At 55.4% G+C, this 26,967-nt stretch overlaps 1 protein-coding gene across 5 annotated transcripts in view; it reads right to left on the minus strand.

The window, feature by feature from the left end:
* Positions 1-26,967, minus strand: part of CELSR3 (cadherin EGF LAG seven-pass G-type receptor 3) — a 71,026-nt gene that overhangs the window by 25,096 nt on the left and 18,963 nt on the right. For 3 of the 5 annotated variants that reach the window (XR_007357596.2, XM_048857505.2, XM_048857503.2), the window contains exons 2-18: positions 24,102-24,734; positions 15,735-15,957; positions 14,668-14,783; positions 12,248-12,336; positions 11,600-11,757; positions 10,970-11,133; positions 10,118-10,243; positions 9,452-9,621; positions 8,894-9,079; positions 8,484-8,594; positions 7,809-7,977; positions 7,205-7,346; positions 6,336-6,456; positions 5,457-5,640; positions 5,125-5,226; positions 4,056-4,070; positions 452-546 (exon numbers count right to left, since the gene is read on the minus strand). Coding sequence is in view for 4 of the 5 variants with exons in the window: in XM_048857505.2 (XP_048713462.2) it covers positions 452-546; positions 4,056-4,070; positions 5,125-5,226; positions 5,457-5,640; positions 6,336-6,456; positions 7,205-7,346; positions 7,809-7,977; positions 8,484-8,594; positions 8,894-9,079; positions 9,452-9,621; positions 10,118-10,243; positions 10,970-11,133; positions 11,600-11,757; positions 12,248-12,336; positions 14,668-14,783; positions 15,735-15,957; positions 24,102-24,734 (2,804 nt within the window). In the remaining variant the exon portion in view is untranslated. The remainder of the gene's footprint in view (positions 1-451; positions 547-4,055; positions 4,071-5,124; positions 5,227-5,456; positions 5,641-6,335; positions 6,457-7,204; positions 7,347-7,808; positions 7,978-8,483; positions 8,595-8,893; positions 9,080-9,451; positions 9,622-10,117; positions 10,244-10,969; positions 11,134-11,599; positions 11,758-12,247; positions 12,337-14,667; positions 14,784-15,734; positions 15,958-24,101; positions 24,735-26,967) is intronic. The other 2 variants (XM_048857507.2, XM_048857506.2) reach the window with 1 other exon arrangement.

The raw sequence follows: 26,967 nt of genomic DNA on the forward strand, positions 1-26,967 counted from the left end.
ATTATTGATGCTTTCTCTTCGAATACTGGGCTGGGATTAATGCACTTATCCATCAGGGGCAGTTTGTGCTTGTGATAGTCTGACAAATTAGGCTAAAATTAAATCCCTATTTCAAGGAAGGGCAGGTCTGGAGGATCCAAGTATTGAGAGGGGCTCCTGATGGAAACAGGGTCATGTTCTGGTCCCCTCTAGGGCTGGATTTTCAAGAGCTCAGCACCCATAATTGGGACCGGATTTTCAAAAGAGCTCTGATGTTGGGTGCATGGTGGGTGCTGAGCACTGTGGAAAGCCCAGCCACGAGTCTCACCAGGGTAGCTGCTGAGCACTATGGAAAGTCCAGCCCTTATTTAGGGGCCTAAATGGGAACTGAGCTCTTTTGAAAATGTAGCTTCCAAGAGCTACCCCCTCCCAGTGAGCTGCAGCCTGGGGAAGGAATAAAGAGGGCAGTTACCAGTGTCGAGAGCTCCTTGAAGGCAGGCGATGTGCAGTTGAAGAGATCGGGTTCCAGCCAACCCCTCTCTCCATCGCAGTGGCGAATTGCTGCACCTGAAAGAAGAGGCGTTGCCGATTCAAAACTCAGAGATGCAGGACACAGTTTCCCAGCTGGTTAGGACAGTGCCATCCCCAAAGCTAACCCACCATGCTGTCAGTATCACTCAGAACAGCACCGGGAAGTAACATCAAAGCCCTGGATTGCTAAGGGGACCAGCTGAACTACCCATTCTGAATTCAACTCGCATTCATCCGGGAGTTGTCACTGGCAAGTCTCTCTGTGAACAGTTCCAGTTTCCATAACAATTCACCCAATAACTGGGAAAAATCATGATCAGACTTTGGGTTGTTTAGAAGCCGCTCCCTTCAGTTATTTCCTATTTGTGGCATGTGATTGGTTACCCGTGTTTCACGGTGTAGCTGACGGGATGAGACTTTTAGAGAGGGGAATAATGAATAGCAAATAACAAGCAATGTAATTCACGAGGTTATTGGGGCTCCATTCTATGCACCTTTGCATATTGACAGACAAGTATGTACCTCCCCCAGTGCTCACCGGACTCCCACAGCTGACGAAAGACATGACTGACAAATCCCAGTCCACCTGGCCTGGTGCTTGCATTCACTGAAATCCCTGCTGGGACGTTGCATCTCTCTCTCACAGCCTTTGTCTGCTTAGAACTTTGAGACACGAGGAAGTTTACTGGCATAACTACACTGGTGTAATTATATGGGTTTAGTTAGACCAGTATATCTCCCCGGGTGGCCACACACATTCTGGAATGAGTGTCCACACAGGGAGTTACACCTGTATAGCTAAAGCTGTACAATTATGCCAGTGTAGTTATGCTGGTAGCTTTCTCTGTGTAGAAAGTCCTTAAATGATAAGCTCTTTGGGCAGCCACCATCTCTCACTCTGTGTCTGGACAGTGCCTAGCACAGTAGGGCCCTGATCCTGGCTGAAGCCTCGGCGCTCCTAGAATATAAATAATAATATATGTGCTATCAACCAGTTCTGTTTAAAAACCACCCACACAATCAATATCCTCATTAACAGCCCCCCAGCAGGGTCCACGTTATCCATCCCAAAAGCAGCACAATGATCATCAGCAGCAGCAAGTGCATCATTAATGCCAGTGAGTATCACATCCCATTGACCTAGCTGTCATATGAAGCTCACCATGCACAATTGCCATGAGTGGCACCAGCACTGCCCACGTCAATGTCTCGAACAGGGGCAGCGCCAGCAGAATAACAACTCAGCACTTAGGGGGCTAGACACACAGTGACTAATGCGCCTCCCACCCTCAGCAGGGTCAATGGCACTATCTCAGTTTTACTGATGGGGAAACTGAGGCTCAGAGAGGGGAAGCAACTTGCCCAAGGTCAGACGGGTTGGTGGGGAAGCCAGGATGAGAGGTCAGGAGTTCCTGGCCCAATGGAGCTCCCATGTTCAGCCTTCCAGCCCCTTCATCATCATCATCACTGCTATCTTCCCCTACAGGCTTCTCCTCCTCCTCCATATTATCAACCCAGCCAACCAGGCCAGAGACAGAAGAGGCTCAGTGGTGGAAGCAACCAGCAAAGGGGGACCCATTCTCCCTGTTCTCTCTTCTTGCCCTCCCTTCAGCAGAAGAATGAGCCTCAATCCCCGTAACAATCCCAGTGGCCTCGCTGAGTTGCCATATTTTGGATAGGATCCTGCAGAACATTCTTGGTCATTGGGCTCCTTTATCATGGCTCCCTCTACGATGGGCTAACTAGAGAATGGCCCTTCCCACCCAGAAGGGTGAACTGACGGCATGGCATGTGAGATAGGTAGGGTTGCCAACTTTCTAATGGCACCAAACCGAACACCCCTGCCCCGGCTCTTCCCCAAGTCTCTGCCCCTGCCGTGCCCCTTCTCTGAGGCCACTCCTCTGCTTGCTCCATCCCCCCTCCCTCCGTCACTTGCTCTCCCCCACCCTCTCTCACTTTCACCGGGCTGGGGCAGGGGGTTGGGGTATGGGAAAGTGAGGAATCTGGCTGGAAGTGTGGGCTCTGGGGTGGAGCTGGGGATGAGGGGTTTGGGGTGAAGGAGGGGGATCCGGGCTGGGGCAGAAGGTTGGGGTGTGTGTGTGGGGGTGAGGGCTCCAGCTGGGGTGGGTGTGGGCTCCAGCCTGGGGCAGGAGGGGGCTCAAGGCTGGGGCATGGTGTTGTGGGGGATGCAAGGTGCGGACTCCGGCAGAGAGTTTGGGTGTGGGAGGGGACTCCGGACTGGGGCAGGGGGTTGGGGTGCGGGAGAGTGTTCAGGGTCCTGGCGGCGCTTACCATGGCTCCCAGAAAGTGGCCGCCTGGTCCCTGCAGCGGCCGCCTGGTCCCTGCAGCCTCTGGGTGCATGGGTGGCCAGGGAGGCTCCGTGCGCTGCCCTCGTGCCCACAGGCGTCGCCCCACAGCTCCCATTGGTTGCGGTTCTCAGGCAATGGGAGCTACAGAGCTGGCACTTGGGGCAGGGGCAGCGCGTGGAGCCTCCCTGGTCACCCATGCGCGAAGGGGCCACAAGGACCTGGCAGCCGCTTCCTGGGCCTGCGCGGAGCTAGGGCCAGTAGGGAGCCTGCCTTCGTCCCGCTGCACCACCAACCAGACTTTTAACGGCCCCGTCAGCGGTGCCAACTGGAGCGGCCAGTGTCCCTTTTCAGCCAGGCATTCCGGTCAAAAACCAGACAACTGGCAACCCTAGAGGTAGGGTTGGGGCCACTCTACTTTGAGAACATGGGCCATGAAGAAGCTAGGTCATGGGTTGCAGTGATTTCCAGTTGCTCTGGCCCCAGGCCCATAAGCCAGCCTGCTAGGCACAGAGAGCTCCTCTTTGACAGCTGTGCCTTTGTTTCTGCTCTTTGTGTACCCCAAAAGATCCTCTGCCTCGGCCACACATGGCCCCCACCTTGATCAGGGCAAATGTCCTCCTACTGCCACTTCTTTCCATGGACTCTCTAATGGCCCTTCATCTGCCTTCCCCAATAGATGGCAGCTCCTTTCCTCTGGTCTGAAGGGAAGTGCCCATTAGCCTTTGATGCCCATAGCACCCTGCGAACCAACCAGCAGCAGGTGCTAGCAGAGCAGACAGCACTTACTGTCCTCTTCCTACAGTTACTAGCCCTTCCCCCTCAAAGCCTAAACAAGTGAGCTCCTCAGTAGCCCACGTCTGAGGCTGACTGCAAACTGGCACACATCTCACAGGGACAGGAGCACTGCGAGATCCCCGCACCGCAGCCTATTGGGCCACCCAGAGCAAACGATACACTGTAAAGGCAGCAAGACATAAAGGGGTGGGAGAGAGGGGGGAGCAGTGTCTGGCTGCAGTCGAATCTCTGCAAGTTAGTTTGCTCGGGGATAGGAAAGGCAATCGAGGGCGGACATGGGTATAAGGAAGCCAATGCGAGGTGCAGCGTTAGTAACACAGTCAGCAGCCCTGGAAGCATGGGGTCTGCGGGTGTCTCAGGCAGTGAGAGGGGAATGGAAAGCCACGCAGAGCAGACCTTGCAACACATAGTGAGGGAAACGGGACAACACTGGGTCCTTACCTGCACCCCGCAAACCTGATCAGGAGGGAGTGAAAACGGGGAAGAGAAGCGACATGGTTAGGAGCTGAAACCCGGAGTGGGAGAAGAACACACGTCCCTGGGGAAATGTCTGGAGGAGGGGAAGGGCTGAACTGCCCTGGATTCCCAGAAGCCAGTGATTCCCATGTCCCACTGGCCTGGAGGTCGCTGTCCTTCCTTTCTGATGTGGCACTCTCCAAAGTCAGCCACGGCTGAATCGCTACAACGCGCTCTAGCTGGGGCTGCCTTTGAAGCCCGCTCGGGAGCTGGGCTGGAGTGTGGCTGACAGGGCCACATCAGATCCCCATTCTGCACTGACTCATCTTTGCTTCAAGGTGCTGAATGTCATCTCAATGGCCTGGGCTGCTGCTCTCTTCCTCCGCCCCACAGTGGCAGTTACAACTGACTGGGACTCTGGCTCTCTGCACTAGGGTTGAATTCGAGGAGGAGGAGTGAGCAGCAGGGCATTGTGGGTGCAGAACCTTCCTCTGCGTCCCAGGGTGCAGTGCCAGCAGCATCTGCTCAGTCAGCAGTGGATGCCATGATAGGTGGGGCTGGAGGGAAGGGATGTTCCTGGGTTTTTTGTATGAGTGATGTTTCTGGGCCTACATCTAGGCTGCTCACAGAAGTGCCCCTGCACTCCTGGCTGTGTTGAGAAGACCTCCAGAGAAGCTCTGGTCGGGGAGCTTGGATCTCATTGTGAGATTGCAGCCCCACCTCTCTGTCTGGACTAGGGTCTGTGAAGATCTCCTCTGCTCTCACAGCTCCTCCTGCTCTCTGTTTTCCAGTCCATTTCCCCTCAGACAACAATTCTCCGCACCTCAAAGCCCTGAGACACAGGCCTCCACGGCTCCAAACCTGACAATCACAGCAGCTCCTCCTGACTGCCCGGGACAGCGCTAGCAGCAGGAGCTGGCCATCGGGGGTTTAGAACCTTGTTGTGGGCTGAGGGGGGTTCCATCTTTCTGAGGCTGATCGACGTGGCAGGATGTTCCCTCTAGGGGTCCAGCCACATGTCCCTCTCTGCAGCCTTCTCATGAGGATCACTTACCCAAGGAGCCTTTGGGACAAGGCACTGCAGCTGGGAGCCCAAACTTGGTCTGAGGCCACCAGACACCAGCTCTCAGGGTTTTAGGGCAGCCGTCATAGAGCACTGCAAATGGAAATGAAGGAGCCGGAGTTAAGCGGGAGCAGAGGGGAGGGGTTCTGTCCCAGGAGAGTGTCCCGCAGGAGGGGATCAAGGGCAGTGCCCCAGGAGACTGTCCGGGGAGTTTTGGCTGGCACCGTCCCTGAGCTTCTAGTGCCTGAGCTCAGAGTCAGGCCATGCTGCTCTGGCCGCAGGTTGCTGTCCCATGCAGAACACACATGTCTCTCCAAACTCACCCTCACAGCCACTTGGCGTCACCTCTGCAAAAGGGCTGTCACAGCTGTTGCACTGTCGACCTATCACTCCGGGCCTGCAGAGGCACTGGCCCATTTCCTGGTCACATGAGCGCGAGGAGGAGCCAATGGGGTAGCAGTCGCAGGGCAGACAGGTGTCACTCCCTTTGGGACGGTAATGGAACTCCTGGCGGAGAGGGGCAGGGAAGGCGGTGAGACAGATGAATCATGGGAGGGGGAGCAGCAGGGTGGCCAGAGGAAGGGCCCGAGGGGAAGAGTGAGGGCCCTGGTAAGACGGGAAAGGACACAGTGGGAAGGGGAGAGGGACCAGCCAGACAGCAAGAGAGATAGGCACCTAAATGTCAGCTTCTTAGCACTGCGCTGGCTGACACAGCCCCAGCTTGGGGATCAGGGCCAGCCCCAGGTTGGTGTGGCAGCATCCTATGCAAAGCAGCACATGCTGGGACTCTTCCAGCTTCCTCCCAACTTACAGACAGGTCCCCCAAGTTCTGTGCGCACGTACGCCCCACTTCCCACCTGCCTGCCGCTTCCCTCTCCCCTCCGCTCCTTGTGAGGCTCCCCAGCAGCAGGGGGACTGAAACACAGCTTTCCACGGGAGAGCAAGGATGGCCCTCCGGGAATTCACACTCTGTCCCAGCTGGCCAGTCACGGAGTCATGCAGGGCCAGCGGACTACGAATGGTGCTGGCAGGTTGGACGTGTGCAAGGGGTGCGGGCCATCGAAGAACAGGGGAGATAGTGGTTGCCTAGAGTACTACAGGACGGAGGAGGCCACTGACAAAGGCAGACGGGAAGAGGGCCACAGCTCAGGTGCTCGAGGCTGGGCGAGATGAGGGGTATGTCTGCACAGCTGCCCCCTCACCTTACAGTGGCACAGCCCGTTGGTTTTATTACAGTCTGGGTCAAAGCCCTTGTTCACGTCGCAGTTACAGGGCCCACAGGTCGGGTTCCCCCACCAGCCCTTCGGACATTGCTGATCCACCCTGAGGAAAGAAACCCGCAGTCACCTGACAGCCTTCTCTCACGCACCGTGCCCTGACACCCCTTCCAGGAGCATGGCCACCTTGTGAGTGCTCATGAGCTCCTGGGAGCAGAGTTTGGCTCCCAGGCTTGGCCCCCGCCCCTGGCAGGCAGCAGGCTTCCCCGCTGGGGTTGGAAGGAAGGACTTGCATTGGATTTGAGCAGCCCCACTTGGACAATATTCAGAGCAGCACTGATGGGTGCCAATGAGAGATGGATTCAAACTTCCCTCAGCCACAGAGAGAGAAAAAGCCACATGGGGTCTCTGAAGAGGAGCAGAGTAGGGCACAGGGAGGGGAGATCCCAGAGGAGCCCCCATCTCTCCTTTAAAGCCAGCCCGCCTGTCATTGCACTTGAACCAATGAGTGCACTCTTGTGACTGGCCAGAGGGGGAGCGCCACCTCCCAGGAGAGCCGGGGAGGGAACACACAGAACAGGACCAATCGCCTAGTGCTAGAGCACATCTGCTGCAGCAGCCTATTCTTCACCCAGCGTCACCACCCTCCTTCATGGCTGCTTTCCCACTAGCCATCGGTAATGCTACAAAGGAAGGAGTCTGACCTCAGCAGGGCAGTAACAAGCAGTGGCCGATCCCAAACCCCGACTTAAACACCAACATCCTCCGAGCACCAGGATCCCTGTGAGGGGCCTGGAGACTGTTGCTGGGAAGAGAGCCAAGTCCTGCCGAGGCAGAGCTGCCCTTGGGCTCACCTGTGCTCGCAGTACTGCCCAAAGTGGTTTCCTCCACACTCACACACGTAGCCAAGGGGAGAGCCTGGCTTCCGTCGACACACTGACTTATTCTTGCAGGGGTTCAGGTGGCACACGTCCACGCAGTCCCCACCGTAGTATCCTGAGAGGACAGACACAGACCTTCAAAACAGGGAGCGAACCCCCATGGCTTCCTAAGGAAACACTGTGAAAATCCAGTCGTGCGGGGGTAGAGGCCAGAGGGAGATGGCGTTTATTCAGGTGGATCCCAGGGCATTTTGCTCTCTACTGAGCCAGACCAACCAAACTTCTGCCTGCCGCTTTCTAAAGGGATTTCCAGCCTCTGGCCAGGACTGGGTTTTAGCCTCGCAAAGGTGAGCAAGCTACTGAGTGAGCCACTGCTCGTAGTGCTATGGCCCAAGGGAGCATTGCTGTGTGTAGAAATAGCCCTGAAGAGTGGTGGCAGAAGGAGAGAGAAGAGACAAGCCAGGCAAAGGGGAGAAGTAACGAATGGAAGAGAAACAGAATGGAGAGAGAACAGAAAAGGGGAACAGGGAGTGAAAGGAAGACAGAGCTGCCTGCTGCTCTGTTGGATGGGCCCTACCTGGCTGGCACACGCAGGAGTAGCTCTGCCACTCATCCCTGCAGATACCGTTGGCAGGGCAAGGGCTGGAGTCACAAGGGTTGGGCATGCTGCATCCTGCCTCCATGTTCAAAGCTCTGTTGGGCTTGGGTAATGCCATCCCAGAGGGCGTGTCACCTAGGCGCACCCCCTGAAAACCAAGTCAGAAATACATGGTAAAGCCAGGTTCATTCGGGAATGGGGCTCAGGGCTTCAGTAACAGGAGCCTGGCCAGGGTGACCCAGCTCGGCTCTAAGGGAGGGAGCCTGGCTCCACCCTTATGGCTGCAGGAGGCTGACTCCTGCAGATCTGAGAGGTGCTACTTTAGAACCGAGCTCCCCAAGGGCTCTGAAGAGTCACCCAGCAAACATTGCCAGGCTATTCCCATCAATTCTCCTTCCCTCCTGCTCACATCCTGCTGCTCTGCCCAGTGGTCACCTTCTGTTCTTCCAGAGCCCCCCATGCAGAGTGCTCAAGTCTGAAGCATGTCCACAGGGGCTCTGGGTGCAGCCCCTGGGAGCAGAGGGCCCTGGACTGGATTTCTGTGTGCATCTGGAATGGGCTCTGGGAGTAGCCTCTGCAGCTAGGTCTGGGGACTCAAATTTCCCATCTTTGAACACCGCCCAGCGTGGGAGGCTGCTGAAGCTGAGCACTCACCTGTACGCAGCCCTTCAGACCACTCTGCACCTCGCCAGACCCTGGGATCCCCCCAATGTGAAGATGCTTCATCTTCAGCCCATGCAGCTCATTTCCAACAACCACTGTGTCCTGCAAAAGAGGCCAAGAAACAGGATCTTCACATGCCATTCCCAGACCCCAAACCTGGGTCTGCAGGTCACCGGACTCCCTTCCCGCTCCACACAACCCTACTGTGCAGAGATCTAGTCAAGTACATGGAGATGTACATGCCCAGCTACCCCCGAGGCCAGTGAGAAGCATAGTAGCAGCACCTACACAGACAGATGGAGTCAGAGATTACAGATCTCACAGCCAGGACACCAGCCCTCACACTCTGTTCCCCAGCCCCCCCGAGTGATCCCCATGGCTGGGGGTGTGAGGCTACAGACCTGGTAGAGCCCAAAGTCCAGGCTGACAGTGATGATATAGCGCACGTCGCGCCCACTGCGAACATCCCGCAGCTCCAGCTGGAGGTCGTGCCACTTCCCATCGCTCAGGTGCATCTGGTCCAGGAGGAGCTTGATGGTATGCCCAGAGCCTCTACTCACCGTGAAGGAGAGCATGCCAGAGTCCAGCTGAGGAGAAGGGGAGCCAGCAACAGAAGTGATGATCAAGGCCCAAGCCAGCTCAGGTTACTCCCCTTCCTCCCCATCACTCTTCACATGTGCTTTGTACATGGGGATGGGTCCCCAGCTCAGCCAGGAGCCCGCCTGAAAGACTTCCCAGCTCTGCACCAGCCAGCAATCTGCTGTGACACATAACGTGTCAGCCCTACTGCTGCAACCCTGACAAACCCAAGCTGCAGTAGCTGCTTCTGGACTCATGCATGGAGCTACCAGGTGTCAGGCTCCCTCTGTATTCAGTGAGCAGGCTTTCCTTGCAGAGCCAGGAGGAGAGCACGGGAGGCCCTGCTGTCCATGCTGTGTTTGAGGCTGCAGTGGCAGTACCTGGCAGAGGATGGTGGTGTACTGGCCGGCATGAGCTTGAAGCAGTGCCCCGTCCAGCTGGCGTGTCCGGAACGCCAGCCCCGCGTACCATGGTATGGAGATCTTCACCTCATTCTTGAAGTCCCAGGAAAGGATGCTGTTGCCATGGAAATAGTGAGCATGGTGCATGGCTGGAAGGGAAAGCAGGAGCATGAGGCCGGTGGAGCTTTGGAGCAATGTGAGGAGCACTGATTCCTGCCCAGGGCCTTCACTCACACTTCATTTGGCAAGGGAGACTAGATGGCTCAGTCTTTGCAGGGCCTGAGCAGGCCAGAGTCCAGCTGTGCCTCTTGCCAAAGAGGGGCAGGAAGCTCCATGTACTGCCGTTCCCGGGAGGCGCCAGCCTCTCAGTGGAGTTATGTATTTATTTCTCCAATCCCTACTGCACCCGTTGCCAGGGCAACTGGCTACTTCCCTTCTGTGAAATAGAATGCTGGTGACACCACACACTGCAGGGCCCCGGTGGGGAACCCCTGTGGAAGGGAATCCCACTGACGCATGGACAAGTCCATGCAGGGCCGTCAGCCCCCCTCTCCCCGGCTCCTTCTCACCAGAATGTTCAGGGACAGTTTCAGGCCAACATGTCGCTGGTGTGCCCCAGCCTGCCTCTCTGCAGGGCTCACTCACCATGCCTGCAGTCCTTGCCCCCGAAGCCCACGGGGCACTCGCAGGAGAAGGTTCCCCAGCCCACTGAGCAGGTGCCACCGTTCTTGCAGGGGTTGGACTCGCAGAAGGTGTGCTTGGTGTGGCATCCTGGGGACATGGCAGACACGCGGCCAAGGCAGAGACAGAGGAGGGGACTGTTACTTGCAATGGCTCAGCCCTGACCTTCCCCTCCCAGCACCTTGAACACTGAGATGGGGGAGAAATCTCAGCAGCTCCTCAGAGTGACCAAAGGTGGACACAGTGGCTGAGTTCTCTAAGCCCCTGTCAGTACACAGTCACCGTACTCTGCCCTCCTATCCAGGAACAAGGGCCCCTTATTGCGTGAAAAGGCAGCTCAGAGCTAGAGTGACTTTTGCCAGGGAATCACCTAGGCCCCCGAGGGACAGGCTGACTTTGCAGTCCCCACATGTGCTACCGGATGTAAAGCTCCTGAATGGTGCAGCATGGCGAAGCACTATTTGAGGTGAGAACAAGGGCTATTCGTGAGATCAGGAGTCTTTCACCACTAAGATCCTGGCTGGAATCTGGCCCAGGTCTGGACTATCTAATGAGGTGCGAAATAAGCTCCTGTCTGTTCAGGTCCTTGTGCAGAGCAGAGGCGTCTACTTCGCAAAGAACATCAGCACAACTGCATGGGGTCTGGAGGCCAGTTTCTCTCTTTTTCCTGGAAAGGGTCGGGGTCCTGCAGGGAAGCTGGTGCTACCTGTGCTGTTGTTATGAGGGCCTGGGCAGCCCTGTCTATGGAGAGAGGATTCTGTGTCCTGGGCTGCCAGCCTTGGTACAGAGCAGAGGCACCACACACTCGTCTGTTACCTGCAGAGGTCCCATTGTTTGCAATGTAGGTAGCCAGGTCGATCCGTTTGTTGTCGATGTACAGGTCTCTCATGCACCCCACAAAGTCCCTGTGGGCCACTGGGAAGTTCTCAGGCAGATTGGGGACCCCTCCGAGGAGCAGGGGCCCTGTGAGGTCGAGGGACCTGTGAGAAGAGGCCTGTAAGAGGCATTTGTGCAGAGATCCAGGCCCCACACAGCACTACACTGGTCAGTTCCCCTCAGTGCAGCAGCAGGCTGTTATAACCCGCTGGGCATGGGAACAATAATTGAGGCCCCATCCTGGGTCCCATAGCCAGGGGAAAGAGGTGGAAGCTCCATGCTCAGGCTCTGTGGCAATGCCATCATGCATTAATGCCAGACCTTTGACACTGTCCTTCCAGCCAGGCATGCAGGATGTGGGACAAACCAGAGACAACCAGGGCTGTAGGGGACTTCTGGCTCCATGGCAGCCCAGCTTTCCTAGGTCAAGTGGAGTATACACTGAGTGGGAGCAGTGTAGGCTCTTTCCTGCCAGGACTTGGGGAGCTCAGAGCTCCCTTTTAGTCTGGTTATCACTGTTCCTGAGTCCCTCACCCCCCGCCGTGAGCAGCAGGCCCTCAGGACACTCACTTCTTGGAGCTGGACTGCGTGCCCTCTGCTGCGCAGGAGTAGTTGCCAATCTCACTGCCGAACTGCAGCGCCACTGATGCATCGCATTCATCCACGATCAGGATGGCCACCTTGTCTTTGGAAGGCCCCTGCACCACCCCCAGGGAGCCAATCTTGGGCTGAAACCAAAAAACCAAGGAGTTAGTAGGGGGGTTCCCTCAGCGCCAGCTCCTTCAGCACAAGGGGACACACCATGTGCATGGCACAAACATGCCTCAGATCTGCAGGTCTCTCTGGGTGGCCCCCTTGCCCGCATTCCTTCTACTTTCACAAAGATAGAAAAATTAGACCCAGCTCCCATCGGCGACGAAGCCTATCAGTAGGACAAAGAAGGCGAGAAGACAGGTCTCCTGGCTAGGAGAATCTCAGAACTGGAAAGCTGAATCAAGGCTTGGAAGGCAGGACAGCAGGGACCTCCCTAACGAACTGAGGGCCTCCAGTCCCGAACATCCAGCCTGGACATCCCCAGCCCCTCAGCACTGCTCAACTCCCACAAAATGTGCCTGCTGGGGAAGCCTGGTCAGTGTTTGCAGCTCACCAATTCCAGACTTGCAGCCAGTGGGACAAACAGGATAATCCCAGGGAGAGAAAACAAGAGGGGGCACGTACCTTGTTGTAGTAGCGGAGCTGCACTGTATGCCATTGCCCATCACTCACACCCCCCGGCAGGTACGGGGTCACCAGGGTGCTCGACTCACCTGCAAAGCACGACACTTTTACACACTGTAAAACAGACGCGGTCAGGCAGGAGGGAGCAGAGCAGTGACGAGGCTGTGAGTTATGCATCCACAGGGCCACACTCATTCCCTGCAAACAGTCCCCCATGCACCCAAACACCCCCCTCACACACCATGTCATTTTCACACACACACATACACACACACTCCAGAGTAAACACCCACCTGGACCACTAGGAACAACAGAGAATCATAGATTTTCAGGCCAGAAGGGACCCATCTAATCTGATCTCCTGCATGCCATAGGCCACAGGACTTCCCTGAATTAATTCCTGCTTCATGTCCAATAGCTGTGGTTGAACTAGAAAAGATCTTCCAGAAAAACATCCCATCTTGATTTAAACATTTCCAGTGATGGGGAATCCACCTCAACCCTTAGTAAGTTGTTCCAATGATTCATTCCCCTCACTGTTAAAAACTTTGCCTTATTTCTAGTCTGAACTTGTCTAGCTTCAGCTTCCAGCCATTAGAGTTTGTTATACCTTGTCTGCTCGATCAAAGAGCCCACTGTTATCACATTTCTGTTCGCCACGTAGGTACTGTTAGACTGTGATCAAGTCACCCCTTAACCTTCTCTTTGTTTAGCGAAATAGATGAATCTCCTTGAGTCTATCACTATAAGGCAGGTTTTCAATCCTTTAATCATTCTCATGGCTCTTCCCTGAACCTTTGCCAATTGGTCAACAAAAGAGGTTATGTTCACTAACCCCCAGTTGTTGGCTAAATGTTTTCAACGTCTCCTCCTAGAAGATGGATCAGAGACAAAAATGTCACCCTGCATGTATCAGTACATAACAGGCTGGGTCACTGCCTCCCTGGTCACAGTGTTGAGTGTTGCTCTTTGATTCACCTGAATTGCAAATGTGTTTGCTTTGGTGTTTCTCCGGCAGGAGCCCGAGCAAAGAAACCAACCTTCACATTAATGTTCTTCCAAACTTTCTCACTGTTGGCCTTCTTCCCACTAAGCGGCCCTCACGAAAAGAGCTGATGCACAGACAGGTCACTCGGAGGCAGTGACATTACGATGAGCTCTCTGTTATTTTTAAGAGAGGAAGGAAGCCCCTGCTACCTAGTGGTGTGAGCTACAGTGAGAGGCTGGCTGGATACTGAAATGAGGAAGGAATGAGCTTGCTCTGCACTCTCAGGCAGCTAAGCCAGAGAGCTAAGGACTCAGCCATTTCGGGAGAGCACTAGTGAGCAGATGAACAGCATCAAGGGAGCTGTGCCTGAGAGGATAGATAATGACACCACAGGAAGGGGCTGGTGATGCCTGCCCAGATCCCCGCAGGATGCAAGCGGGTAGAAAAGATATGTCTGAACAGACCTGAAGCACAGTCACCCAGAGCAGAGGCAAAAGAGGAGCCTAGCAGCCCAGCTGACCTCCCATCCCCTGTTCGTACAGACCCCTGTCTGCACACGACTGACACTCGCAGCCCATCATACATCTAACCCCATCAAGCTTCCCTGGCATTTTTCTACCGCTAAGACCGAAGCAGCACTAGAGCTGCTGCACTTGCATTTCCACTGGGAGAGCGGCCTGCCTGCAGCTGAGGTCACCATCCAGAGACTATTACAGCCACACAGGTGAGAGCCGTTTCCTTTGGTAATTGTACATTAGCTGATTTGCAGCTGATTGGCTTTGCTGAGCTTGAATTGCTTGTGAAGTGTTTTACTGCGCCTGCTGAAACCCATGAAAGGGAATGTGGTTGGGTATCTTGGCATGCAGGGTGCTGAGCTGGCTTTAAACCACTGCTCAGAAATTAGGGCTTCTGGGCCATATGTTATTTTGTCTATGTTAGGCATCAATTTTAATGTAGAGCACGTTTTCCTTCTCATGGAGCTGAGCCCTTTATCCGGAGAGCACAGCAGCAAAAATGGGCATTCACGGGCCTTCAGATTTCATCTGATTGGAATGTAAGTGATCTTTAGCTCTCTAAACATCTATGTGTGCACACACACACAAACACCCCCCCACTGCCTTCAACGGCAATGACACCTGCACATACACGCACAAACACCCCCCTCCACTGTCTTCAATGGCGATAACACACACACATACACACACCCACTCCTATGCAGGCATACACACTCACATCCCCAGTGTATGCTCCTACACACACACACAATCCTACGCAAACACACACACCTCTGCGCTCACACCTCTGATGGATGCCACACAGACACACAAATAGGTGTGTGCGCCCACTCTCAGAGCCAGACCCCTGTGCACACACCCCCTCTCTTCCACGCTCACACACACACACATGCTGAGAGGCTCTCGTGCACACGCACCTGTGGAGTATTTCAGCTGGACCTGCCCATCAATGATTTCCACGGCCAGGAAGTCGTGCTTCTCATTCAGGCGCCCATTGTAGAGCAAGAGGCCGCTGCGCTCCAGCGTGGCGAACCTGACACAGAGAGCAGAGCACAGATCCTGAGTGTTGGCGCACGGGAGTGCGGAGGGAACAGTGCCCCTTAGAGAGTCACAAGGAATTAACCGATCTAGCCGTTCCACCCGCTTTCAGCGGGAACCAGGGACAATACTTTCCAGAGTGTATTTACCCACAGCAATGTGCATTTACTCCGCAGTGGTCAGTGATTTGCAGGAAGACCTGGACACCAGTACAAAAGCACATTCTGGCCGGTGGTTCCAAGTGGTGAATGAACTCCCTGCTAGAAGAGCTCTATACTCACACCAGAACACACACCTGAGGAGGAGGTGTAAGCTCAGCATCTTTTCCCTGGGGCACCCTCCAGAGGAAGGGCAGGCTGGGGACAACAGTAGACGGTATTCCAGGGCGAAATGCCCCCTCGAGCAGAATGGGAAATCACAGCAACAGCTGGCACATCTGTTACTCCAGTTAAACTCCTTGATGAAGAGCACTGAGAGGCCCTCTGGTGAGAGAGAGCCTGCCAGGGCCCCATGCAGCTCTACCAGCAGGGCTCCAAAGAGGAGCGGGGGTGTGTGTGAGAGGGGGTGCTGAGTGCAATATCTGGAGAGAGCGTTTCCCTGCAAATCCCAGGAGTGAAGGGTTTACAGAGGGCAATGGAAGTATTTCATAGGCCCCGCAGCTGGGCAGGACCAAGGCATTTCAGTGGGGAGGGCTCTGGGCACTTCAGCAATTCACTGGACGGGTGGGCCCAGGGCCCAGCCCATAGTTGGTGGGCCCTAGGCACTTCACAGGGGCCTCTGGATAAATTGACACCCACCCCACCCCGGGGCCCGGTGCTTTGGCAGGGCCCTGGGCTGGGAGAGTCCTGGGCTAGGTGGGTCCCAGGTGCTTTGGCAGAGCCCTGGGCACCCACGCCAACCCCCTCGAGGGGAAGTACACTCACGTAGAAGGAAGAGCAGGACTTACGAGAGGGAAAGGGTGAGGTGGAACCTCTGGCGCAACCCACGGAACATGATGAAGGACTTGGGGGGGAAGGAGCGCGTGGAGACTTCACAGTAGGGCTTCTCAAAGCCCCCGGAGGGGCACTGACATTGGAAGCCGCCATCCGCAGAGTTGGTGCAGGTGCCGCCGTTCCTGCACACGCCAGGGAGGCAGCGCCCCGAGCGGCTGTCCACCTCGCAGTTGTCACCTGTTGGGGAAGAGAATGGAACAAGGGGCTCAGGACACAACCAGGCTCCCAGCATTGCCCATCCAGACTGTGGCTCCCAGCAGTACGGGACGGAAGTCACTGCCCCCAAGTTGTCTGGACAGGAACCAGCCAGGCTGGAGGCCAGCTGAACAGGTCTCCCTTCCCCATAGCTGCACGAGCATGTGACAGCAGCCCATTGCCACCCCAGTTCCATTCCCCAAGCACCAGGCCCCACGGTGGGCCTGGGCTTGGGCACTTTGCCCTTCCCAGGTCCTGTAAAGAATCCCCCTAGCATGAGAGCTGGCCAAATATCCTCCCTGACTGTGAGTCACACAACATTGGGCCCATCAGCCTTGGTGCAGTTCCCTGCTCCCCAGTGCTGGCCAGTCCTGCCCTGATGCACTGAGAGACCGTGTGTGTGAGACACGCTGCCTGTGGCTCCAGGACAGACATGCCCCAAGGACGGCCAGGGCACTCTGGGTGGGCAGGATTTACCTGCCCCTTAGGGCTGTAACTCTGCCCCCTGCGGGAATATGGTGGACTTGCAGCTCTGTCTGTTCTTGCTCCTTAGTGGAGGGGCATAATTTACATACCAGGGCGAAACCTAAAGGTCGCCTCGTGCCCAGCTCCATCACCTTGAGGCTAAGTGTTTCCCATTGCTAGGCCTGAGGCAGCTGGGCACAGCTGTGGGTGCAAGGTGCACAGGCGGAGCTCTGCAGGAGGATTCCCGCCGAGCTAAGAGAGCTCCCTCCAGATCTCAGCAGAGGCACAAGGCAGGTCTTTGCTCCTCACCCTGGCCTCAGGGCTCAGCTGTCACCCAAAGCCTCGTCCCTAAGGAAGAGATGTTTCCCAGCCCTGCCTGCTGCCTCCAGTCCCCGGAGTGGCTTTCCTGCCCCAGATCCAGCACAGTCCAGAGAACAGTGCCACAGCGAGGTCAGGACGGTGTGGGCAGCAGAGCCTGCAGGCAGCTGCTCCCCAGTTGCACAAGGCTGTCCCTCACCCTTCCTAATCGCCACAGGGGTGAGCCTCTCACCTCCCAGAGCTCTGGCTCTCCAGCCCAATGGGATCACGGAGGTTGCAGGGGGGGTCCCTTTGGGGTTTCAGTCCTTCCACCCCTGAGCTGAAATACATCTGCCTTCTGGGCTGCCAATACTGCTGCCAATGCTAGTTGTAACCCCATAGGCTAGGAGAGGGGAACAGCCTGGAGTGGGATGTGTACTGCTCACCAACGACCCACCTCCCAGCAGCCCTGACAGATGAATCTCCAGACAGTGCCTCCCAGCTCCTGCTTGCATCTGGCCCCCTCGCCCTCAACTGCAGAGGGCCTCTCATAAATCCTCCCTTCTTCCTCTTGTGGGACGGATCTGATGCCTGGCTGAGACAGGTCAGAGGGTTCCTCCTATGATGAGCCCAGACCCAAGTCATAACCCCCTAACGCAGAGAGTCTCAGGGACTGTGACACACTGAACTGGTCCCCATATGTGCCTCACTCCACAGAGTTCATTCAGTGCAAGCACTTCCCTTTGGAGCATGAGTGCAGGGAGTTGACCTGATCCCTGCAGGCACCTGACTCCACTGCACACCTGGCCAGGCTTCGCTGGTGGTTGGACCCAGCAGATCTGATCTTACCCCCTAGTTGGAAGCCACTAGAGATCCTCTCTGCTCCAGGTGAGATGGGCACTTACGGCCTGGAGATTCCCAAAGCTTTTCCCACATCAAAGCCCCTGCTACCACAGGGTCCTACATCCTGGCACTAAGCACTAACAGGTTAGTCTATTGCATAACAAAAAGGTCCAAGCAGATGGAAATGCTTTGTAAAAGCCAGTAAAACACTGCAAAGGCCTTTCACTCTGCTGCAGCACTCCTCCAGAGCCCAGAGCTCACAGCTATAAGTGAAATGAGTTTGCTGCCCTCAGCCTAGTCCATAAAGGAGGTTTGTCCACAGCCCAGAAGCTACCAGGGGTCTCTGCTTGGAGAAGAGTGGGCCTGGATAAAAGGGAGGTTGCAGGTCAGAAGTGAGGGACATCGGCAGGGCTAGATCGAGTCCCAAGAATGTAATGGGGGGAGGCTGCAGGTCTGGGCTGCAATACATGAGTAGAGCTTTGCTGGGACCAGAATTAGAGTATCAGGGATGTCGCAGGTGTGGACCGAGTTTCATTGGCTGCACAGTGTGCAGGCCCACAACTGGAGCAGAATGGGGTAGTTCAGGCCAGAACTGAGGCGTTGCAAAGAAAGACAGGAACAGCAGGGGAACAAACTGACACAGTCAGATTTTGCTGGCACTGACTGAAGCCATCCCATTTCCTTATTTCAATCTGTTGCTTTGGCTGTGGTGTGAGGAGTAAAGGGCACACATTACTGCTCCCATGAAGGGACTAGCAAGGAGATGAAATGGGGTTAGTGCCCCGGAGTAACAGAACCTGGGTTATCCACAGGGAACCCAATCCACAGCCAGGAAACCAGGTAACAGGACCTGGCTTTAGTCCATTAGCCTAATGGACTGGGGTATTCATTATAAGCCACCAATGTAAATGCCATCAGATTAACTTTTTGACAGCAGGCCCAGTAGAAAGGCCAGGGACTGCATACACTCTGGAGAGTGAACTCCTCTCTGTCTTTAGAGGGAACCTCCTTTGGCTTGGAACACTGGATTGGGGCAGCAATCCTGCATTGGTTGGGGAGAAAGGTTGCATGACCTAACGGGTCTTTTCCCATCTCTGCTTCCTGTGCTGTATGTCGAGGTCTGTCGTGCATACGCTGTTAGACAAGCAAGGTGGGTAAGGTAATGTATTTTATTGGACCAACTTGTGTTGCTGAGAGAGACAAGCTTTTGCACTTACACAAAGCTCGAGAGCTTGTCTCTCTCACCAACAGAAGTCAGACCAATAAAAGATATTACCTCACCTACCTTATCTCCAATATCCACAGCTACAACAGCGAATGCACTGTCGTCATTTGCCTGCATGGCCACTGGGTGGCGCTGCCTGCCACTCAAGGCCATGGCTGGAACTTCAGCAGGGCCTTCATTCAGCAAGCTGAACTCTTTGCCATGGTCACTGAGGCAGGAAATGTCAGTTCCACTAGGGTTTCTCTCTGTTACCCGTGGCTGCGGAGAGGGAATGGAGAACCACAGGATCCCAGGGTTAGAAGGGACGAGTCCCTCTCTATTTCAATACTCATTAGCTACCAGAGCATACGGGCTTTATGGCATGGCTGAGAACACCTTCAAACTCGTAATTACTGGGGCTCTTACAGCACATGTAGCTCTGTAGACCGGAGTTCACAAGCTTGCTCAGGTCACCAATGCAAAGAGTCCTGCTCTCTCAGCCTAACTGCATACGAAAACCAGCTCACAATTCTGACAGAACTGGAAGTCTCTGCCCAAGGGAGGCTGGAAGGGGCCCCTGCTGCACGAGGGGGCTGGATCTGTGGGTCAGTACTGTGAGGCATCAGCAGAGCCATATGGGGAGAGCCGAGGGCTGGACTAGTAGGGGATGAGGTGCATCAGCCGAGCAGTAGTGGGATGCTTCAGGAGCTCTTGCCCACCCTTTCCTGACAGTACTCAGCGCTCCAGTCCCTCGGTTTCACATGCACTCATTTCATCAGTTCCACTAAGAAGAAACCCTCATGGCCGTGCCCTGCAGCATCTCACAGTATAACATAGCTAATGGAGGAAGCTGGGTCTCCTTTCTTCAACAGGAAACTTCTTTCTCAGTGTCATAGAATATCAGGATTGGAAGGGACCTCAGGACATCTAGTCCAACCCCCTGCTCAAAGCAGGACCAATCCCCAATTTTTGCCCCAAATCCCTAAATGGCCCCCTCAAGGATTGAACTCACAACCCTGGGTTTAGCAGGCCAATGCTCAAACCACTGAGCTATCCCTCCGGACCCTGGGATGGCGAAGGTTGACAGGCTCCCTTTGTCCGTTGGGAAAACACCCTGTAATCCCCAGAGTGCTGCCCTAGGACAGCTCCAGCGAAGGTCTCTGAATACGTTGGCCCACACCTCCAAAGATATTTAGGCTTTTCACTTCCACTGACGTCAGTGGGAGTTCGGACCCTAACCGCGTGGGAGGAGCTGGGCCTGTGACCCTACTGGTGCAGGGTGCCAGCTTGGAGAGCACCAGCTTTATCTACCCACCGAGTGGGCATAGGCCAGGCAGTGGTAGGGCAGGCTTCCCTCCCATTCTGCCCTGCCTGTGTGCCTCAGCCCTGCCCTGGAGGGACTCTGTCCCCAAGAGGTGAGGAGTTTACTCTCCATGGCCTCTCTGGTATGAGCTTCCCCACAGGGAGTGATTAGCACTGACCCGTGTGATCCTGCAGGAACCAGACTGGCACCGCACACTCAATTCACATTGGCCGTGGCCACAATTACAGCTACGGCTGGCCTGGAACCTGATGGAGCTGGTGGCCTGCAGGTGAAAGGCCCTGTCTCTTTCCTCCAGCCCCTGGAACAGCCAGGCCCAATGACCTGAGCCCCCCCTTGGAAGGGGAGCACTGGACGCGGAAGGTGCTATGTCTAGTTCCCCGCCCCCAAGCCAGCCACCGCCCCTTTCAGCCGGGTTATATTTGTAATGACGCCACACCACACAGTATCTGGAAACGTCTGTCCCTGCACTGTGCCTCCGCTCAGGACGAACCTCACAGCCTTTCCAGAGGGGTGGAGCCAGACACCACATGCCCCTTGGGAATCCCCACATCCTGGTATCTGCAGTCTAAGCCCCCACAGCTGCAAACCGCAAACCGGGTCGGAGCCCTCTTCACCACCCCGCTGCGAGGACGGGGGATTCCCACACACACCTGCCCTGCCTGCTGTAGGTTTGCAGCATCAGCCCCCTGTTCTCTCTTCCCCCGCCCTGTGTTTCCCTTCTACCACAGATCAAGGCTGATCCATGCAGCTATCAAAGGGGGAGTTCCTGTCACTTTAAATCTGGGAACAGGCAGCCATGCACCCAAGGGAACCAGAGACATTTTTCATTGTCTCTGAAATGAAAGCACCCTCCCTCCCTTTGATGGGATCAGTAATGTATTCCTCTGGGCCGGCACTGTGGGAGGAGGGGGGTTGGAAGGAAGGAAGCAGCAGCCATGTTTTATTCATCCCAACTGGAGGGCTGGGAAGTCCTCACTCTCCTCTCCTCTTCCTCAAGTGGTCACAGGCTCCAGAGCTCCTCAGAGCCCAGGGCTTGCAGTCCTGGACTCTCTACTCTCCCCTCTTGGTCTGTCTCTCCTCTGTGGTATCTACTACACTGGCCCTTCCCCCACACAACAGCAAGTGTCCCCCACACCCACCAAGGGCTGCCTCTGGAGTACCGCCCCATACCTGTCTCATCTCCAGGGAACTCAGGTGCAACAGCTATTCACTTCCCTCCCAACACTAGCCCACCCTCTTTGTGCTGAAGGAGCACAACCAGGGCCATCCCCAGAATGTGTTTCTGGGTGCTGACGTTCAGCCTAGGATTAGCCTGGGCCCATCGCACAGGCCTCCCCTGGTGACACATATCGGCACAAATCAAACAGCCCTCAAATGGGATAGGGCTACATCATATTGGCGACATGCTGTGGGGCAAGCAGCCTGATTCTAGTGAGCACAGAAACCCAGGGCCACCCCAGCATCCTTCCCAGTGCACAGCGATCCAGGAGAGTCCCCAACTCATTACTCCGAGGGAATCAGCATGCAGGGAGCTAGGTCATTGGGGTCATTAAAGCTCACAGGGTCAGGACAAGAGCAAACCAATGTGGGGAGCACAGAGCCCAGTGGAAGGCCCAGGTCCTGCAAAGACCTGGAGGGACTCCTATCCAGATGGGTGTGTAACCAGGCTGGAGACACGCTCCTGCGAAGGAAAGGGAGAGAGCAATGGGCCATGGACAGCCCATGAGAACCCTGTGCTTGAGGGAGAAGGAACAGAGCTAGGAGTAGGAGGGGGCGAGTCCTGGGCACTGGCCTGGCCCTGCTCACATCCAAAGGCCCAATCTGCAACAGTTTCTGGCTGCTGCACACACCCTGGCAGGGCAATGCACTCTGTGTGCACACAGGTGCTGGCTGGCCCAGGCTACCGGCCAGGCCCTCCCAGCAGGCTGACACTCCCTCTCCCTACTCGCCGGCTGAGCTATGCTTGCCATGGCGATCAGCCCTGACAAGGCTTTGACCAGCCCAGGGGATAATGCTCAGAGCTGGGCTCAGGTGACAGAGCAGGCGATAGGGGTTGGGAAATGAGGTGATGAGGGCCATGGAAGCACTTAGACAAGCAGACGGACAGAGAGAACCTGGGACGGAGGGTGAGGGGGAAGCTGCCTCTTCCCATTTTGTCTCCTTGGGGCTTCCGGAGCCGAGCAGGGAACCACCCGGCACTAGGTCCTGTTACCTGCCCGGCTGCTTGTGGGGGATGGGGAGATGGCGGGAAGTGACAGAGAAACGAGCTCATTAACCCCTCTGCTAATGTCTGTTCACACTTTAAATGCTGGGGGTTAATTACTATTGACTTTGCTTATCTCACCAGTAACCACAATGCAGGAGTTGCTCACAACCCTGCCATCTGCTACCCCCCATCCCCCACAGCAATTCTTCCCAGCTGAGGGGAGCCACAGGCCTGGGAGCCAGCCAATGAGATCCTCACTCCACCAGCAGCCACAGGCTCCCTTTCCACTTCTCCATGCAGCAAGCACAGGGCTAGTTTAGGAGGCCAACACCTCTGCTAGTCCAGTCCTTGCACCTCTTCCCATGTCCCTCAGTCCTGACCAAAAGCACCCCTGTCTACTGCAGTCCTAGTATCCCCACACAGCTCTGCAAGGCCCCTCACTCCTGACCTGCAGCACCTCGACTCTTCCAGACCTGGCCCAGCCCACCACAGCTCTGCCAGTGCTCCCCAGTCCCGGTCACACTCCTGCAGTGCGAGCTGTTCCTCATGCTCCTGGGGGCTGGCACTGGGGTACAGATTCAGTACTGGGGTACAGATTTCAGCCCAGCAGCCTCTACACCCTTATTAGAATCTCCTTCCCTGATGGACAGCACAACTCAACCTCTCCATTCCTTCCCAAGCAGCAGGGGTGCTGGCAATTCTGGAGTGATGCTCGGTCTCCACATTTCCCCCTGTGGAATATGCCATGCACCAGCCAGCCTTACTTTCCCTCCTAAGAATGACTCCCTCCCTGCCCTCCCACCTGCTGGGGGAAGGGACCCAAATGCACTGAGTGGCTCTGCCAGATGCTGATAAACTGACTGGCTGGGGGGATGCGCCGGAAGCTGAGCGATAGATCTGGGCATCTCTGCCAGCAGCACTGTGTGACCGTCACAGGCTGGAGCCCCCTTCACAAGTGTCCCGACTGCTGCCTCGTGCACCCTGTAGCAATGGCTCAGAGGAGCAGGCTCCTTAGCAGTTTGATTTCCCCAAGTGAAATGAAACTTTCTGACTTGTCAGGGACAAGAGGCTGCTGAGGATGGAAAGCTCCAGCCACTGCAGAGCTGAGGGTGGATTCCATGTGTGGGAGGCACCTGAGTGTCATGTCTGTCAGCCTGGAACATCTGTGGCATTGCAGCCATGAGCAACTGGGAGGATGAGCAGAAACAGCTGCCTCTTTCCTCCCCATCCCATGGACATTTCCCAGCCCCTGGGAAAGCGATTGAGAGAAGAGGAGAGAGTCCCCTCTCCATGAGGTAACCCTGAAATCCCCACTTCCTGACAAACCAGGCTAGGACAAGGCATTTTGCTTTAGTCAAAGGGTTTCAGCCTTGTTACAAACAGCTCCATAGAGCTGGGAGCTCCCTTGGCATTGATTCCCTTGTCAGGGCTGGTGCCAGGCATAGGGCCACAGCATTTTGTACCTAGTGCCTCCCGTCCTGGTTAAACCAGCAAAACACAAGCCAGGGGACATTTACAGACTCAAAGCAGCAGAATCCACTAAGTCTGCAGCACTAGCAGCTGATTCCTCAGGAGCGAGGGGGATGGGAAGGACCCAGGAGACTGCTTTACAGAGCGAAGAACCAGGATTACTGCTGCTGGAAAGGTGTGTGGCAAAGACTGGTCAGAAAGCAGGACTCTTTATCCTGGGATAGCAGAGACCCTCTTCCCCACTGATGGCCAGGCCTGGCAGAGCCCTGCCCACAACACAGCGTGCCCCTCCCCCTCAGCAGGGATCAAGCACTTACCTGTGAAGTGCTGGTGGCAGATGCAGGTGTAGCCACCCTCCCTGCGGGTGCAGATGCCCCCGTTATGGCAGGGGTTGGAGTAGCACAGGTTGATCTCGGTTTCACAGTAGTCCCCAGTGAAGCCCTGGGGGCAGCGGCAGCGCAAGCCTGTGATGGGGTGGATGGGCCGGAAGAGGGTGGATGGGGAGGCGATGAAGGGGGCCGAGCTGTCAAACTTGAGCACGGAGATGCACTTCATGTAGTTCTGGCATGGCTCCCGCAGGCAGACATTGTCATCGAAGGGCAGCACCTCCAGCGTGGAGACGGAGGTCAGAGTCATGCGCTTCATGTACAACTGCTCCTGAAGCTCCTCCGAGCTGAAGAAGTGGCCACCCCGGGGAGCCAGCGCTGAGAAGCTGACGTTCAGCACCGAGCCACCCACATCCGTGTCGTTCTGGATGTTGAAGAGGAAGACATCCTCCTTGGGTGTGGCCAACACAGTGGCCACGCCCTCCAGGAAGCTGGTGAGCAGCGGCGAGAGGAAGCGTTCCTGCCACATGTTCTCCAGCCGCACTGTGATGCTGTTGGCCAGCATGTCCTCTGTGATGATGATGACACGCAGGACGCACTGGGCTGTCACGCTGTGGATCCCATCTGCAGAAGAGACGAGGGAAACATTAGAGCACGGCAACAGTTTGACTGGGACATGAGGGCATGAGTGGGATAGAGCTCCGAGTAGGGCCCTACCAAATTCACAGTCATGAAAAATACGTCATGGACTGTGAAATCTGGTCTCCCCCATGAAATCTGGTCTTTTGTGTGCTTTTACCCTATACTATACAGATTTCATAGGGGGAGACCAGCGTTTCTCAAATTGGGGGTCCTGACCTAAAAGGGAGTCGCAGGGGGATCACAAAGTTATTTTAGGGGGGTTGCAGTATTGCTACCCTTACTTCTGCACTGCCCTCAGAGCTGGGCAGCCAGAGGGCGGCAACTGTTGGCCGGGTGCACAGCTCTGAAGGCAGCAGTGCAGAAGTAAGGGTGGCAATACCATACCACAAAAGCGGCAAAGAGTCCTGTGGCACCTTATAGACTAACAGACGTATTGGTTCATGAGCTTTCGTGAGTGAATGCCCACTTCATCGGATGACATGCATCCGACAAAGTGGGCATTCACCCATGAAAGCTTATGCTCCAATACATCTGTTAGTCTATAAGGTGCCACAGGACTCTTTGCCGCTTTTACAGATCCAGACTAACACCGCTACCCCTCTGACACTTAATACCATACCATGTCACCCTTACTTCTGCACTGCTGCTGCTGGTGGCTCTGTCTTCAGAGCTGGGCTCCGAGCCAGCAGCTGACGTTCTCCAGCTGCCCAGCTCTCAAGGCAGAGCCGCCAGCAGCAGCAGCGCAGAAGTAAGGAAAGTAGGACTGCAACCCCCCTCCCACCCCCAACTCCTTTTTGGGTCAGGACCCCTACAATTATAACACCGTGAGATTTCAGATTTAAATAGCTGAAATCATGAAATTTGTGATTTTTAAAATCCTATGACCGTGACATTGACCGAAATGGACCAAGAATTTGGTAGGGCCCTATCCACGAGTACCCAGGGCTCCACAGATCCCACTCCAAGCTTGGCCTAAACCCCATGGCCAGGCCTAATTTCTGTGGCTACTCCAGCACACAGAGAGAAGTCTCTGCAACAACTTTTGATACATTGAACAGTGGAGGGTGTCACTGTGTTCAGTGTGAACAACCCACTTAGCACAGCCCTTCCCACACTGGTATTTAACTGGATATTGATTATCCTGTTTGTTACACTATCTCTGCATGTACAATTCCCAGTGTGCCACCGACCGGTGTACTAACAACACACCACAACCACCACAGAAGCTGTCAGAGGGAAGCTGAGTCTCTGGCAGTTGAGTAGGGCAGCGTGGGTTGCGGCCTCAAGATGTTACTTTTGAAATGATTGACAGTAAAATAGTCAGCAATGGTGCCATTTAAACTGTCATCATTAAGTTTGAGAATTAATTCTCCACTGAGAGTCAGAGGGCACTTCCACTACAGAGTTATTGTTTCAGGCACTCTGCAGACTCAGGCAGACATTCCTGCACTGATTACGTTCAGGTCACATTTGGAAGGCTTCCCTTGCTACCATGAGGGCTAGATTTTTCTCTTTTTTAAATGATAGCTGAGATTCTGGAGCATGATTCTGTGCCACCACTTAATACATGGAATCAAAGAATACATGAGGCCCATATATATATGTCACAGAGTCCCTGGGCGATGCTGTGGAACTGCTCCCCATGAAGCCAGTCAGGACTCTGGGGCAGTCTCCTTTCTGTGAGCAGCCTGTCTTCAGGACACACAGCTCACACAGCTTCCACCTTCCTGGGTCTGACCTCAGAGCATTCAGCATCCTCTGCCCCTCCGTGTGCTTCCCACAGCGAGTGCACCCAGGCGGGCTCCTGGGGAAGCCAGAGGGTCCTGCACCCCAACTTCGCAGTCAGACGTGACTCTCAGCCAGCCAGTAAAACAGAGGTTTATTAGACGACAGGAACATGGTCTAAAACAGAGCTTGCAGGTGCAGAGAACAGGACCCCTCAGCTGGGTCCATTTTGGGGGGCAGTGAGCCAGACAACCACATCTGCACTTCACTCCATGTCCCAGCCAGCCCCAAATGGAAAACTCCCTCCATCCCCTTCTCCCCTGGGCTTTGTTCCTTTCCCGGGCCAGGAGGTCACCTGATTCCTTTGTTCTCCAACCCTTTAGCTCTCACCTTGCAGGGGGGAAGGGCCCAGGCCATCAGTTGCCAGGAAACAGGGTGTCGGCCATTCTCTGTGTCCAGACCCCTGCACACACCTGCCCTCTAGGGCTCT

The sequence above is a fragment of the Caretta caretta genome, chromosome 7, assembly GCF_965140235.1.
Source record: "Caretta caretta isolate rCarCar2 chromosome 7, rCarCar1.hap1, whole genome shotgun sequence".
NCBI lineage: Eukaryota > Metazoa > Chordata > Testudines > Cheloniidae > Caretta > Caretta caretta.